The sequence below is a fragment of the Esox lucius genome, chromosome 2 (genome assembly GCF_011004845.1).
Source record: "Esox lucius isolate fEsoLuc1 chromosome 2, fEsoLuc1.pri, whole genome shotgun sequence".
In the NCBI taxonomy this organism is placed as follows: domain Eukaryota; kingdom Metazoa; phylum Chordata; class Actinopteri; order Esociformes; family Esocidae; genus Esox; species Esox lucius.
The window spans coordinates 36272722-36287836 of NC_047570.1; the positions used below are offsets into that span (position 1 = coordinate 36272722).

Sequence of the window (15115 nt, forward strand, 5' to 3'; positions counted from 1 at the left end):
GATGCAGGCAATTTATGTCTTGGTGGGAGTCGACTGGCTTTTTTGTTGACAGAAATTGTCTAAAATATGAAGATCAACAACCTTTCGACTCATTTAATCTGTATTTTGTCTGACCTTTCCCAAAATAATGGATGAATATATATATGTTCACCCCAGTGAAACATGACTCAATGGTCACAACATGTTTCTTAGAATAACATATATTTCTTGAGTAAGAATTACTTTTTCCTTTAAACGATTCTACCTCAGGTAAAGGTTAGATTTCACAAAGTGTACTATCAAGCTGATGAACAACACTGACATTGTTTTTCATATTTACCAAGAGATACACTCATTCTGGAGGGCACGGTAGATTACCGCCATCTCTTAAAGCCTTAGTAACATTAATCTAAGGCAATGTGACTCTCTTTACACAAAAATCTGATTGTTAAGAAAAGGGGGAGACAGATATTTGAAAGTCCACTAGCTTGAATCCCAGTTTTTTAAGATGAAAAATCTGTCTGCTGTGGTGCCCTTGAGCAAGGTCCATTCCCCAGATCACTCATGAAAGTCACTCTGAATAAGAGCATCTGGCAAATGACTAAAATGTAAATGTAAAGATCACAGGGAAATCCAGCTTGCTCACAAACAAGTCTAGTCCCAATGCCACAAGCGTAACGAGCTACGAATAAAGTAATTCAGAAGTACTTCTGTCTGTGTGCGTCATTTCTGCAATTAGTAGGGACAACAGAAAGACAGCCGTTCAAAGCATGCTGGGTAATATTTTCGCTCTCCCATAATTTAAGACATAATTAATGCAGTAAGCAGCTTCCCCATTTCATCTAGACGCTTTTAGAAACCCGAACACACAGAGCAGTCAGTATATTAGAATCCTCATCAATTACAGGCCATATTCATGTGGAGAAACATTTCCACTATTCACTTTCACAATGGCCTTTTTAGCATCTTCAACATATTGACTCCCGTGTCAAAATGTCCCCGTATTAAATGTAAACCTCTGTCGACCTTTAACGTGCTACGTGGGACCTTACCAACACCTCGTTCCTGTACCATTATGAACGGTGACCCCTGGGCCCACACTTTGACCCCGGGCCCACAGCTAATTGCTCCAGAAAAGCTGTTACGAATTGGAATCCTTCCGCTCGGGTACGATCATGCAAACATTCAAAGGGAAATGTATTTAACCTTGAGCCGAGTGCTCAACCAGCCCGAAATGTTATTGATAGCCCATCGCAGATGATCAAGATGGAGCGGCGCCTGACAAAAGGATCCATTCCGGCGCAAGAGCCAGTGAACCGGCAACAGGACTTGAAAGGTTGCGTCCGCTGAGCTGGCTTGGACAGCGTCTCAAATGACACTCTCTGCGGTGCGCTAACTTTCGATCAGGGGCCCGCCAGTACCTTTCCGCGGGATCCTCGTCGGAAGAGGCGCCCTCCGCGGGGTGTCATTTGGGACGCACGCTTGGTCAAGGAGCCCAGCTGCAGCGAGGAAATAAAAGTGGCAAGTCGCCGCCGCCTTCCCATCAGTCACCGGGCTAATGATGTCTGACTGGGCCTGGGTTATATGTCAGCAAATATTCGTCTGTCACGCAGCCCCTGGTGGAAGCCCTGCATCAGGCTCCATTGTTATCAAAGGCCAGTGGTGATGTATGGAGCTCTTAGAACAGCCATATACATTCACCAGCCTTCAGTGGTTCACACCGCATTTTAATATTAAGGGGACTGGGGGTTGTGACTGTCCCAAAATGTTATTTTGTCATTCATTTTCAATTTGTTTTTTCGTTCCGGACCAGCGTCTTTCAGCGTGATCTGACGGTGGTTTTAGCGCATAGGCGAAGAAAAGCCAAGAAAAATCTATTTCTTATGCTATCATTTAGATTGTGTCACTTATAAAGATGTGAAAATTGGGAATTCATTATTAATTCACCAGATCTAAATTATAATTTGACCACCACCAATTCATTATTTAGATCATATTACGATTCATGGCGCTCATGTGAAGCACAGATCAATGGGTACAGCATAGTGCTTGCAACGCAAGTGTTGTGGGTTCAATTCCCACAGGGGACCAGTAGAAAGACAAAACGTTTATGCCCTCACTGCTGTCACTCCATATAAGATACGTGAAATTACTAATATTTCAAAGAAAACCTATACACCTATGTTGACGTTACACTAAAATGAACAGTAAAGGTGTATTTCAGGGATTGGAACATATGGAATCAAAGCCAAGCATTTACTAGATAAAAAGATTTCAAGGTACAGAAAGCATAAAAGCCCTTCCGGTTGCACTCCATTTGTCACAGTATGATAATGAACTAATTCAATATGCAGATCCAAGTCTCAGAGGCATTGTGGAATTAATTGTTCTCATTGACTCAAGTAATTATTTGTTTACATATCTAATTTGGAGATTTAGAGAAGTGTATCACAATGTATTTGTTTAAATGACAATCACTCAGTGAGTCAGGCATTCCCAGGGCCGGTATTACACGGAGAGCAGAAATACGCATCTGGTGAACAGACTTAGAGTCGTGGACCAGTAACCGGAAGGTCGCCAGTTCAAATGCCCAAGTCGACAAAGTGAAATCAGTTGTTATGACTTTGAGGAACCCTGATTGCTCTGGAAAAATCTGTATATTTCTTATATGTTTCTGGTAAGATACAAAACATATTTTTGTCAAAGACAGTTTATTTTTAATGTATACTGTGGTGTAGTAGACGTCCATGTCCTCGCTCCCCGAGATGGCACCGGCACCAGCTGAGGTCCACGACCACGGAGAGTGCGCGCGAAGAAGCTGCAAGCAGACGGGAGAACATTCCGGAGACAGCTCGCCTGGCTGGCCCCTCCCAGGCACTGCTGCCTTCCAGTGAACCCACTCAGGGAGGCAAAATCAGAGGAAGCCTGAGCACCTCAGGGGGAAACCCAGTAACTGGTAATGCCAGGACCTGTGTGTCTGTTCCACTAAAAAACCTGAGAGTAGAGGAGGATAGGTTTTGGCCTAAAATCTCCCAGTGCTTAAAGGAGACCAACCTCCCAGGGCCTTTGGAAGCAAAGTAGCCCCACAACATCACAGGCGCCCCACCGTAACCACAGGAGGTTCGGCAAGCTGGGAGTTCTGCAGCTCTCCCAGTAATTACCTCAGCACCTCCATCCAATGGAAAGGATGAATGCAAAGTGCGTCGCCACAGCCGATGGGCGCATGTCGTCCGGACCTCCGCCAGCGAGACAAAGTCAGTACGGGCGATGAACTAAATGATGTTCTAACTGTAAGCAGGCTCCTATCAGCTGATGATCGAACCCTTGAACCACATACAGGAGATGCATTAGAAACATGCAACAACAAAAAAAAGCCAGAAATCATGTGCGGTTTGGCTTCTAAGTCAATAGCGTCTCAACAGGGGCGGGATGATTTCTGTGCGTTGACCAAATGGTAGCTGGAAACCTGCAGTGTTAATTGTGAAAACTGAAATTGAGATTCAGATTTTGCGGAAAAAATGAAAACTGCACATACTTCTGGTGGCATCAGTGAACCACACAAACAAGGGCTTTGTTTCTACAGCGCACACTTCTAATTACCGTTGTGGAGACTAGGTGACCCCGAGATGTAACCAACTTCTGCAAAACAATTCAAATAACAGTTTGTAATACATTTTTTGGGGATAGTAACATCAAGTGCATATCTAGTTCTGCAACTCTGATCCTTGGAGGGGTTGTCGCCGCTTAAACCATCCTTCTCACTGTGGGTGGGGGGCAAAGTACACACAGCGTTCCCTTCCAGGCAGGTTAATCACAGACCCAGTTATCATAAGGATCGTTTCCTGGCGCCTCATGGTGAAAACGAAACAAGAGCCAGATCACACAAAGGACATTCTTCTTTATAATTGATTACTGGCCGTAGTCCAAACTACACTGACAACGTGCCAAACTTCACCCTGTTCCCTATCTAGTGAATTATTGTGAGCCCCAGTAAAAAGAGCCCTGTGAGCCCCAGTAAAAAGAGCCCTGTGAGCCCCAGTAATAAAGATGGCGCACTATCTAAGGAATAGGGTGGCATTTGGAGCACAACCGCTGCGTACCTAACATAGGATTCATTGGAGAACCCGGCTGCCTGATGGAACAGGCCTAAGAACCTCATGAGCCCTCCTAACGACAGGCATATTGAAAGCAAACTGCTCCGGCAGCGTAGCTCAAATCGTGCCAAAAACATAGTGAGAACGGTTGATGTGGAGGCCCCCAATTGGACCCTATTTAGTTCACGATTGCCTTTCTTTGGATGAGCCCTCATTGGCCACCGGTCAAAGATAGTGCATTATCTAGGGATAGGGTGGCATCTGGGCCTCATAGTGTGTTATGTTATGTTATTGTGTAGCAACACTGCAAAACTGCAAAACATTTTGTACGGCACACAGTTTGAAGTGCACTTTCTGTGGAACTTGTCATTATTTAGTGATCTCTTTTCTAATGTTTTTCATGTTTTCCTCCTTCCGTTAAATATTTCATCATCTTTAAAATATTCATTTAGCCTAACATTACACCACATTTGAATTTTTTAACAGTTACTTCTTTCCTTCTGCTTGTTGCCTCTCTCTCTCCTGCTCTTTTTAGTCTGTTTGATCGTTAATAATGATAACTCTGCACCCCTTTAACCCAGATTGTTTAAACTGTTTCCTTGTATCCTTTTAGTAAACTAGTGAAACCAGTTGTTTTTCAATTAAAGTCCCAAGCATTTTCAGTCTATAGGTTGGATGTTAACCAAAATCCAAGGCGATAAAGATACTAAAATACATGAAACACATGCATCACTTCATATTTAAAGTTTTTTTATTCAAGCAAATTACTTTTTTATTATTCTTGAGAATCTAAACTTATATTCTAGCAATTACTAACTTCCAGTACAATGTGTGGGTGTTTTTCAACTAATCTGAGAAGAAATCCCATCCTATCACCAGCAAATACCACAATTAACGTGTGCTATTAAATCTAATTAAGTATGATTACCTCAAACTCTCAACTGTGTGTCTAATTTTCTTTTCATAATGAGAAGTGTGGTCATCTCTGAAATTGAGCAAATATTTCATTTTGTCTGAGTATTTGCCAAAGTCAGACTTCAAAAGGTAACATTTGCTGAATTAGTGGGATGGGATGTAGGAGTTGTATGTGGAGATTAGTTCAGTAAATTAGACTTCTAATTTGAAAGGATTATTCTTCAATTAACAAGGCTCTCTGGTCTCAATGAGTGAACCGTAATGTGCTAATTAGGAGCAGTGTCCCATTATAAAGCTGGCAGAATAAACACCCAAAGAATATAGGGAACCTTCTAAATGTCTCAATAAGACAGTGTATAAACGTGATCAATGTAGCACAACAATGTTTTATGAACCTTCATAGGAAAGACATAAATAATACAGTAGTTTTGTCCATTTAGGAGACAGAGACCGGGGTTTCTAAGGCTAGGCTGGGTGGTTTCCTCTGAGACCACCAGCGCTTCTTCCACTCTTTATAGGCCTACCACCTGAATTCCACTCTTTATAGGCCTACCACCTGAATTCCACTCTTTATTGGCCTACCACCTGAATTCCACTCTTTATAGGCCTACCACCTGAATTCCACTCTTTATTGGCCTACCCCCTGAATTCCACTCTTTATAGGCCTACCACCTGAATTCTACTCTTTATAGGCCTACGCCCTGAATTCCACTCTTTATTGGCCTACGCCCTGAATTCCACTCTTTATAGGCCTACCCCCTGAATTCCACTCTTTATAGACCTACCCCCTGAATTCCACTCTTTATAGGCCTACCCCCTGAATTCCACTCTTTATAGGCCTACCACCTGAATTCCACTCTTGGCCTACCACCTGAATTCCACTCTTTATAGGCCTACCATCTGAATTCCATTATTTATAGGTCTACCATCTGAATTCCACTATTTATAGGTCTGCCATCTGAATTCCACTATTTACCGGCCTACCATCTGAATTACTTCCACTCTTTATAGGCCCACCGTCTGAATTACTTCCACTCTTTATAGGCCTACCATCTGAATTATTTCCACTATTTATAAGCCTACCATCTGAATTACTTCCACTATTTATAGGCCTAACATCTGAATTAATTCTACACCTAGAGAAATTAAACTTTACATGTGAAAAAAAACCTCCTTCCATCTGAAGTTTCACGTTGCAATCAAATCACTGGTTTTCAGAACAGAACAGGAGTTCCAGTAAATTGTAACAGAGCAGTGTGCCCTCCTACCCAATCAACCTGCCACACACCTGAACATCACCCTGAGGGGAGTCTAAGGTCACTTTTAGACAGTTTCAAAAAAGTGGTTTTTGGAGGAACTTGGCACCTGGAAACGGGTGTGACGTTGTTTTCCTCATGAAACAAATTGGTCCACTTATATCATTTGTCAGCTCACATCTTTCATCTTGAAATGACAGCTATAAGGTAGGACCCTATTAAAAGGACAATGGCAGAGGAACCCTTAGCAGCCATGTCAGTTTGAATGCAGATGACACTTCTGATACAACGTCAACATTCTGAGTGATCCAGCAGTGTTTTATTTTTTCAATCTGTCATTCATTGGATTGCAGTTACTGAGTGTGCCCTAATGCTCGGTGAATACAGGCGGGAAACGCAGGCGGCACTGGTGTATGGATCAAGGTTAGAGGTAAAGGTAATGGGTTGACTGTAAAGCATACAGAAAAAGCTATAATATGTAACAACATAGATGTTGAGCAGATGGCATGTTGTGATGGGGAACACTCCAGCGTACAGCAATAACACACGCGCAAACATACACACACATACAAACACACACAGACATACAAACACACACACACATACAAACACACACACATACAAACACACACACACATACAAACACACACACACACATACAAACACACACACACATACACACAGTAGATAAACTGCAACTGCCACTGTGTCCCTTGTTTTCTGATTTGTTGTGTAATTCAGTTTGACACAGTAATTAAATGAAGGAAACAGTTGCCGTTTCCTCTCAGTTTTCTGTATTTATCATCATCTCCAGCTCTGCACCACGTCCCCTCTATTAAGACGACGCACAGTAAGGACATATAAATAAGTTAAACGAACTCAATTAATGCACAGCACAGTAAGGACCTATAAATAAGTTAAGCGAATTAAATTACTTTTATTCAGTGGGAAACTAAATAGACACATACAAACAGTAGATCAATTGTAATAGTTTTGGTTCATGTTGCGCACACCAGTGCCCCTCTTTGTCCAAATAATTGCATAGCTTACTCTTAGATATTTACAGTGTCATTTTCTTTTATTTGTATTATCTTTATTAAAAATGAGAAAGATGCAAAACAGTGTCATATTAAATCTGCTCACTGAATAGATCCATTCATTACCAAACAACCATTCATAATGTTGAAACATGGTAAGTAATTCTCAAAATCTCCTCTAGCACTAAGTATGATTTATCTGGGGGTTTGTACGTGTAAATGCTTATTCAAGCATCTGTAGGCATATGCATTTCTCATACTGGGGCATCTCTAATGGATAACTCTGTTCTGTAAGCATTAGCCTTGACACTGTCTCTTCTGGTGTGATAAAAAGAAACTGACGAACAAAAGTTGAGTGTTATTTTCATGGGTCTTACAATAAATATTATGACCAAGCTGCGAAATGGATCTTTGTTGATAAATGGTAAAGATTACTGTGGGTGGTCTTATCATGGGAAAATGTGAATGGGGGCTTTGAGAGAAAGCTAATTTGTCTTTATAAGCAGTATTGTTGATATTGCATCATTTTCAAAACTACCTAAATATGAGAAAATATGCATAAAACTCCATATACTGCATTTTGTTTTCACAATTACAATCAACTAATAGAAACTACATGTGTTTCATGACAACATAATTAGGATGCCACTGACTCAAACACTGTATCATTCCCCTAAAAGCAAATGCATTCAGTCAATACTGAATATACAGTCTCCCAGAAGGCCCAGTCTACTCCAATAGCCTGTCTGACTCTATGACAGCCGGGCTACTGAGAACCCGTTGCTGAGCAAATATGCAATTCCTAATCCTCCACATGCCAACTTAACCCCATGGCTACCTGCCTTGTCAAAGCCTGCTTGCCTTCCATCTTTGCCTTCTCACCCCTGGCATAGTTATCTCCTCCCTCACCACTGGCATAGTTGAAACCTTCACCCCTGGCATAGTTATCTCCTCCCTCACCACTGGCATAGTTGAAACCTTCACCCCTGGCATAGTTATCTCCTCCCTCACCACTGGCATAGTTGAAACCTTCACCCCTGGCATAGTTATCTCCTCCCTCACCACTGGCATAGTTGAAACCTTCACCCCTGGCACAGTTACCCCCTCCCCCACCACTGGCACAGTTACCCCCTCCCCCACCACTGGCACAGTTACCCCCTCCCCCACCACTGGCACAGCTACCCCCTCCCCCACCACTGGCACAGTTACCCCCTCTCCCACCACTGGCACAGCTAACCCCTCCCCCACCACTGGCACAGCTACCCCCTCCCCCACCACTGGCACAGCTACCCCCTCCCTCACCACTGGCACAGCTACCTCCTCCCTCACCACTGGCACAGCTACCTCCTCCCTCACCACTGGCACAGCTACCTCCTCCCTCACCAATGGCACAGCTACCTCCTCCCTCACCACTGGCACAGCTAACTCCTGCCTCACCACTGGCACAGCTATCTCCTCCCTCCCACCCTGATGAATGCCCCCCCTCGATGAACTGAGCAACTTAGAACCGTTCTTACTCTCTGCTCAAATGCAACACCATCTTAACTGCAGTAATCAATGTTGGGTCCTCTTCTCTTCATAGCTGTAAGACAGATCCTACAACATCACAAAATACCCATCCCCTGACAAGCAGCAGCCAGCGTTTCCTCACGACCAAAGCCACCACTCCTCTTCCTCCCAGCTTTCTCGTCAATCTCCATCAAAACTCGTGGATGATCACCTCGTCAGAGTCAACAGGACCAACTGATCCAAAATTCACTCTAGCCAGGTCAATGAAAACATACCAATACTGGCTTTTTTCCAGAGAGGCAGACTCTGGAAAAAAGCCCTGACTCCAGGGAAATACAGTTTTGAATATGAAACAAACATGAAACACCAACAAAACTCACCAAAACCTGGCACCTTTTTACCTTTCTGACTTTCTCACAGACTTTGCCTCATCTGATAGCCTCCTTAAAGGCGCTCTTCTTACCATTGCATGAAAGGCAATAGCTTTTGAGAAAGAGGCGAGGACTAAAAGTAGAAGGCCACATTACTTAGTTTCACCCCGTTTCTTGCCATCTGCTACCATCTAGTGGTACTTATCGGTATTTGGGCTTGTGTGAAAGTTCATTGGGTGTAAATGTGTTTGTCCTCGGCAGTGTTCCGTAGTTTGTTAATTCGCGCAAGTTTGTTTCCGATAACAGACAACACAGTGGGCTGTTGGCGAAATTCCGCTAGAAAACTGTGCAAGAGCACAATCTTACTAGTACGTTTATCACAATGGCATACCAGCTCTACAGAAATACGACGCTAGGGAACAGTCTACAAGAAAGTCTTGACGAGCTTATTCAGGTACAGTATTATTCTCTACAGCAAACACTAAAAATCAATCTAAACAGCTAGCTAACACGACAGTACTTCTTTTTCAGATAGGTAGCTAATTTGCTTGTGTTAACTAACGAGACATAACTAGCTAACTTAGCATTATTTGTACAGATGGCCAACGTTAGCTAAGCTAAGGAGAAGCATATCAAACGTATGGTTGTAATGATAATGGATAACAACGAAGTACTTAGCTATCTCGCGCTAGATAGCCCACTAACATTTGTTGGCGCAATTTGGATTGACAAATTTTAACTCGTAACTTCGTTTCTCCAAAGTAAAATATGTTAATGACGACGATTAATGTTGGATATAATGAAGTTTCTTTGGCTTATTAGCCTACTAATTATTGTCTCTGGTTTATTAGCTAGCCATCTAATACTGGCGCATGCGCCATTGTTGGCCCTTTTATGAGGCGCATGCGCACCGTAGTGCCGCCGTTAGCTCCTAAATACCGGAGCAGTACCTACTGTGCTATACCAACCTCGTTCTTATCTGAAAACGCATGCCGTCTTAAATAAAGACATCTGTTGTTTACCCATTTTCTAGACCCAACAGATTACTCCTCAGTTAGCACTTCAAGTTCTTCTCCAGTTTGACAAAGCTATCAACACGGCACTAGCCAACCGTGTTCGCAACAGGGTCAACTTCAAGGTAAGTACTGTTCATCTGTCAAAAGAAATTACACGCAGAGTTCCTACGGCTGGTATTAGTGCTGCTTTCTCTTTAGTCAATTATTAACACAGAATGCTGGTTAACCGTCCCAAAATCTTCCCTGTCACAACCGTCTTCCACACACTCGACTTTCAGTTGAAGCTAGCATCCAATGCAAAGAAAATAATCGTCCTTGCCCACTTGCCAACAGTATGAACATCCCATAGAAGCCCGACATCCCTACCTGAGTACCATCCCAGCCCTATCAGTGCAGCTCCCACTCATTATTATCTCTGGTTTATCTCTTATGTCCTGTCACCCTAATGGTGGAATCAGCGTTCCTTTGAATCAGAGGACTGCCCATTTCCGTTAAAAAAAAACTCTGAAACCCCACCTTTTTAAATAGCCTCTACAATATTTCTACAGCCTCTTTTTTCACCCTTGCCTTCATGAACTAATGCCAACAATGATTGTAATTGTTTTTTTAGCACTTCGGGTGGCAACTTATGTCACTCTTGGTGAGAGTGTCTGCTAAATGAGTATACTGTGAAAAAGCAAGATTATTTAAAAGCTAAAGTATATTGAAGGAAATGGTGAGTTCATTGAATTTGGTTTTAATGTCTGAATATGCCTGCATGTCTTACAGATAACGTCATTCAGAAACAGGAAAGTGAATCTGGCTTTGGGGATGTGGTTAAAACCGTTTCATTGCCAATCTCCTTAACTATGGCTGACTGTGTTGTAGTGTTGGAAAGGTAGAACTTCTCAAGCCCCGTGCACACTGCCCGCTCACTAGCGCTACAAAGTGACTCGCTCCCATCCGTTTCCAACGAGAGCCAGCGAATTGCGGTGACAGTTGGCGGAGCTACTCTCTGAGACAAAATCTCCCAGGAACATCGACAGTTGAGGGTTGAGAAACGTTCAGCTTTATGCTAATTTCCAGCAAGCGGGCGGTGATTGAGTTGGGCAACTACCAATGGCAGGATGCATCCTGAAGTCCCTCCTCTTCTACTCCCTAGCTTAAAACTTGCTCGCTAGCTTAAAACATGGACAAGGAATTTATTATTGCGGGGTCCGGTTTCCCCATTTTTTTATGATCCTTTTCTAGCTTCATACAGAAATATAATTCTAAAAATGGATGCATGGAAGAATGTTTCAGAGATCGTTGGGGACACGGTGGCTGAAACATGCCTAACGTAACATTAACTTGGTTGCTATTTGAATATTCACAAATCGTTGACTTGTGTTGATACATTTTCAGTAGTGAAGTCACGCAAATAATAAATACTTATTAATAACTGCGGAGAGTGATGTTTCCCCTATATCGTTTGAATGGTTGTCGCTGGCATGAATTAGGAAGACACGCCCCGCCCGAGTGCAAGGGAGGCCTCAGCGACAGGTCACCAGACGCGATTTGTACGTTAAGCGAATGGGCCGTGTGCACGTAGGGCTTGAACTCCAGTGATGTGTTGTAACATTCTCTCTCTCGCCTCTAGGGGTCACTAAACACATATAGATTCTGTGACAACGTTTGGACCTTCGTTCTGAATGATGTGGAGTTTAGGGAGGTGACGGACCTCGTCAAGGTGGACAAAGTCAAGATAGTTGCCTGCGATGGAAAAAGTATGCTCAGACTTACGTCTCCGTTATACAGGACTTTTTAATCAAACATACTGTGCAAAAATTTGGCTAATTTTTATTGTATGTGGATGCGATTGTTTGACATTTTATCTGTGTTATTTAGTTATTACAGATCATAGATCTGAAGAGTGAATTTACGAATTATTTCCCTGAACAAAAATATAAACACAACATGCAGCAATTTCAAAGATTTTACTGAGTTACAGTTCGTATAATGAAGATCAATCAGTTGATAGTCATTTGGCTCAAAATGTGAGACATGGCATTGTTTTGTACTGTTTACAGTACAGCAGCGTGGCCTTTTATTGTCCCCAGGGGCAAGTTACACCTGTGTAATGATTTTGCTGTTTGATCAGCTCCTTGATACACCACACCTGTGAAGTGGATGGAATGTCTTGGCAAAGGACAAATCCTTGCTGACATGGGTGTGTAAACAAATGTGTGCCCAAAATCTTGCAGAAACTCATTTGAGATCTTCAGCAACATGTTGCATTGATATTTTTGTTCCGTGTACAGTCATTTTAAATTTCTGAGTACATCAGGCATAGCTCTTTTTTGTTTGTTTTTAGGCTAAAATATCAGAATTAGGGTGCATGTTTAAACACCATTGTGCTATGTTGACCTAACCTGCCTTCTGTGCTCCAATCAGACACTGGGAATACTGCTGAATGAACGAGAATGATGGCATCAGCTGACGAAGAGAGGAGGAAGAGGATGGTGGAAAGTGACCACTACGTCAGACAGACAGGACTGTATATATAATTTATTACAGTAATTTCTGTGGAGAAAAAAAAGATACACTTGCTCCCTGTATATACAAAGTTACCAACACCTGAATCAGTTAGTGTATGGAGACCGAGTGAATGGACCAGTCAAGGCCTTGGATATTGCTTGCATGAATTTTTTTTTAATAAATTAGTTTCTTAGAACTGCTTTTTCAGTTTAGTTGCTGTTGCTTGATCACCTTTAATAAACTTTTTATTTAAAACCTTTTGAGTGGTTATTTGAAAAAGCTGAATTTGTAACATGCTTTAAGTCATGACACAGCTCAACAAAACAAATTAGGATTAGTTGAGGATAAAATAAAACTTGTTGGGATGCTGTTTAACATGCAAAAAACAATGCAATGATGTGCAAATCATTTATCCCTATATTTAACAGAAAATTGTACAAAGGCAACAAATGTTGAAACCGAGTAATGTTACTGTTTTTGGGAAAATGCATGCTCATTTTTCAACACGTTTCAAAATAGTTGGGACATGGGCATGTTTACCACTGTGTTGCATCACCTTTTAACAATACTCTGAAAGCGTTTGGGAACTGAGGAGACCAGCTGCTGTAGTTTTGAAATGTAACAATTTTTCCATTCTTGATTGATATTGGATTTCAGCTGCTAAACCGTTTGTGGTTTCATAATGCACTGTATGTTTTCAATGGGGGACAGTTCTAGACTGCAGGCAGGCCAGTTTCGCATATGTACTCTTTTACCACAGAGAGACGGAATTGTAATATGTGTTGAATGTGGTTTGGGACTGTCTTGTTAAAATAAGCAAGGCCTTCCCTGAAAAACACATTGTCCGCATGGCAGCCTAACATTATGACCACCTGCCTAATATTGGGTAGGTCCCCCTTTTGCCGCCAAAACAGCCCTGACTTGTCGAGGCATGGACTCCACTAGACCTCTGAAGGTGTGCTGTGGTGTCTGCAAGGTGGGGCCTCCATGGATCGGACCTGTTTGTCCAGCACATCCCACAGATGCTCGATTGGATTAAGAGCTGGGGAATTTGGAGGCCAAGTCAGCACCATGAACTTGCCTTCCTCAAACCATTCCCGAACCAATTTTTCTTTGTGGTAGGGCGCATTATCCTTCTGAAAGAGAGCCAATGCCATCAGGCATTACTGCGTGGTCCAGTTCTGATGCTCACGTGCCCATATTAGGCACTTTCAGCAGTGGACGGGTCAGCATGGGCACCCTGACTGATCTGTGGCTAGGCAGCCCCATACACAACAAACTGTGATGCTCTGTGTTCTGACACTTTTCCATCTGTACCAGCATTAACTTTTTCAGCAATTTGAGCTACAGTAGCTCCGCTGTTGAATCGGTTCACCGGTTTCCCATCCTTGGACCACTTTTGATAGGCACTGACCACTGCAGACTGGGAACACCCCTCAAGGGCTGTAGTTTTTGAGTACACCCCTCACATTTGTGTAAATCTTTGATTATATCTTGATTATACACTCACCTGAAGGATTATTAGAAACACCTGTTCAATTTCTCATTAATGAAATTATCTAATCAACCAATCACATGGCAGTTGCTTCAATGCATTTAGAGGTGTGGTCCTGGTCAAGACAATCTCCTGAACTCCAAACTGAATGTCAGAATGGGAAAGAAAGGTGATTTAAGCAATTTTTATTTTTTTTTGAGTATTTTTGAGTATTTCACAATCTGCTCAGTTACTGGGATTTTCATACTCAACCATTTCTAGGGTTTACAAAGAATGGTGTGAAAAGGGAAAAACATCCAGTATGCGGTAGTCCTGTGGGCGAAAATGCCTTGTTGATGCTAGAGGTCAGAGGAGAATGGGCCGACTGATTCAAGCTGATAGAAGAGCAACTTTGACTGAAATAACCACTCGTTACAACCAAGGTATGCAGCAAAGCATTTGTGAAGCCACAACACGCATAACCTTGAGGCGGATGGGCTACAACAGCAGAAGACCCCACCGGGTAGCTCATCTCCACTACAAATAGGAAAAAGAGGCTACAATTTGCACGAGCTCACCAAAATTGGACAGTTGAAGACTTGAAAAATGTTGCCTGGTCTGATGAGTCTCGATTTCTGTTGAGACATTCAGATGGTAGAGTCAGAATTTGGCATAAACAGAATGAGAACATGGATCCATCATGCCTTGTTACCACAGGCTGGTGGTGGTGTAATGGTGTGGGGGATGTTTTCTTGGCACACTTTAGGCCCCTTAGTACCAATTGGGCATGGTTTAAATGCCACGGCCTACCTGAGCATTGTTTCTGACCATGTCCATCCCTTTATGACCACCATGTACCCATCCTCTGATGGCTACTTCCAGCAGGATAATGCACCATGTCACAAAGCTCGAATCATTTCAAATTGGTTTCTTGAACATGACAATGAGTTCACTGTACTGAAATGGCC

At 42.5% G+C, this 15115-nt stretch overlaps 1 protein-coding gene across 1 annotated transcript; it reads left to right on the top strand.

Annotated features, from left to right (window-relative positions):
- The first annotated feature begins 9438 nt into the window (after nt 1–9438).
- Nucleotides 9439–12924, top strand: gtf2a2 (general transcription factor IIA, 2). Its single transcript, NM_001304064.1, is given in 4 exon segments — nt 9439–9615; nt 10195–10299; nt 11796–11922; nt 12590–12924. Coding segments are annotated over 4 exon segments (327 nt in total). The 5' UTR covers nt 9439–9543; the 3' UTR covers nt 12613–12924.
- Nucleotides 12925–15115: the final 2191 nt, after the last annotated feature.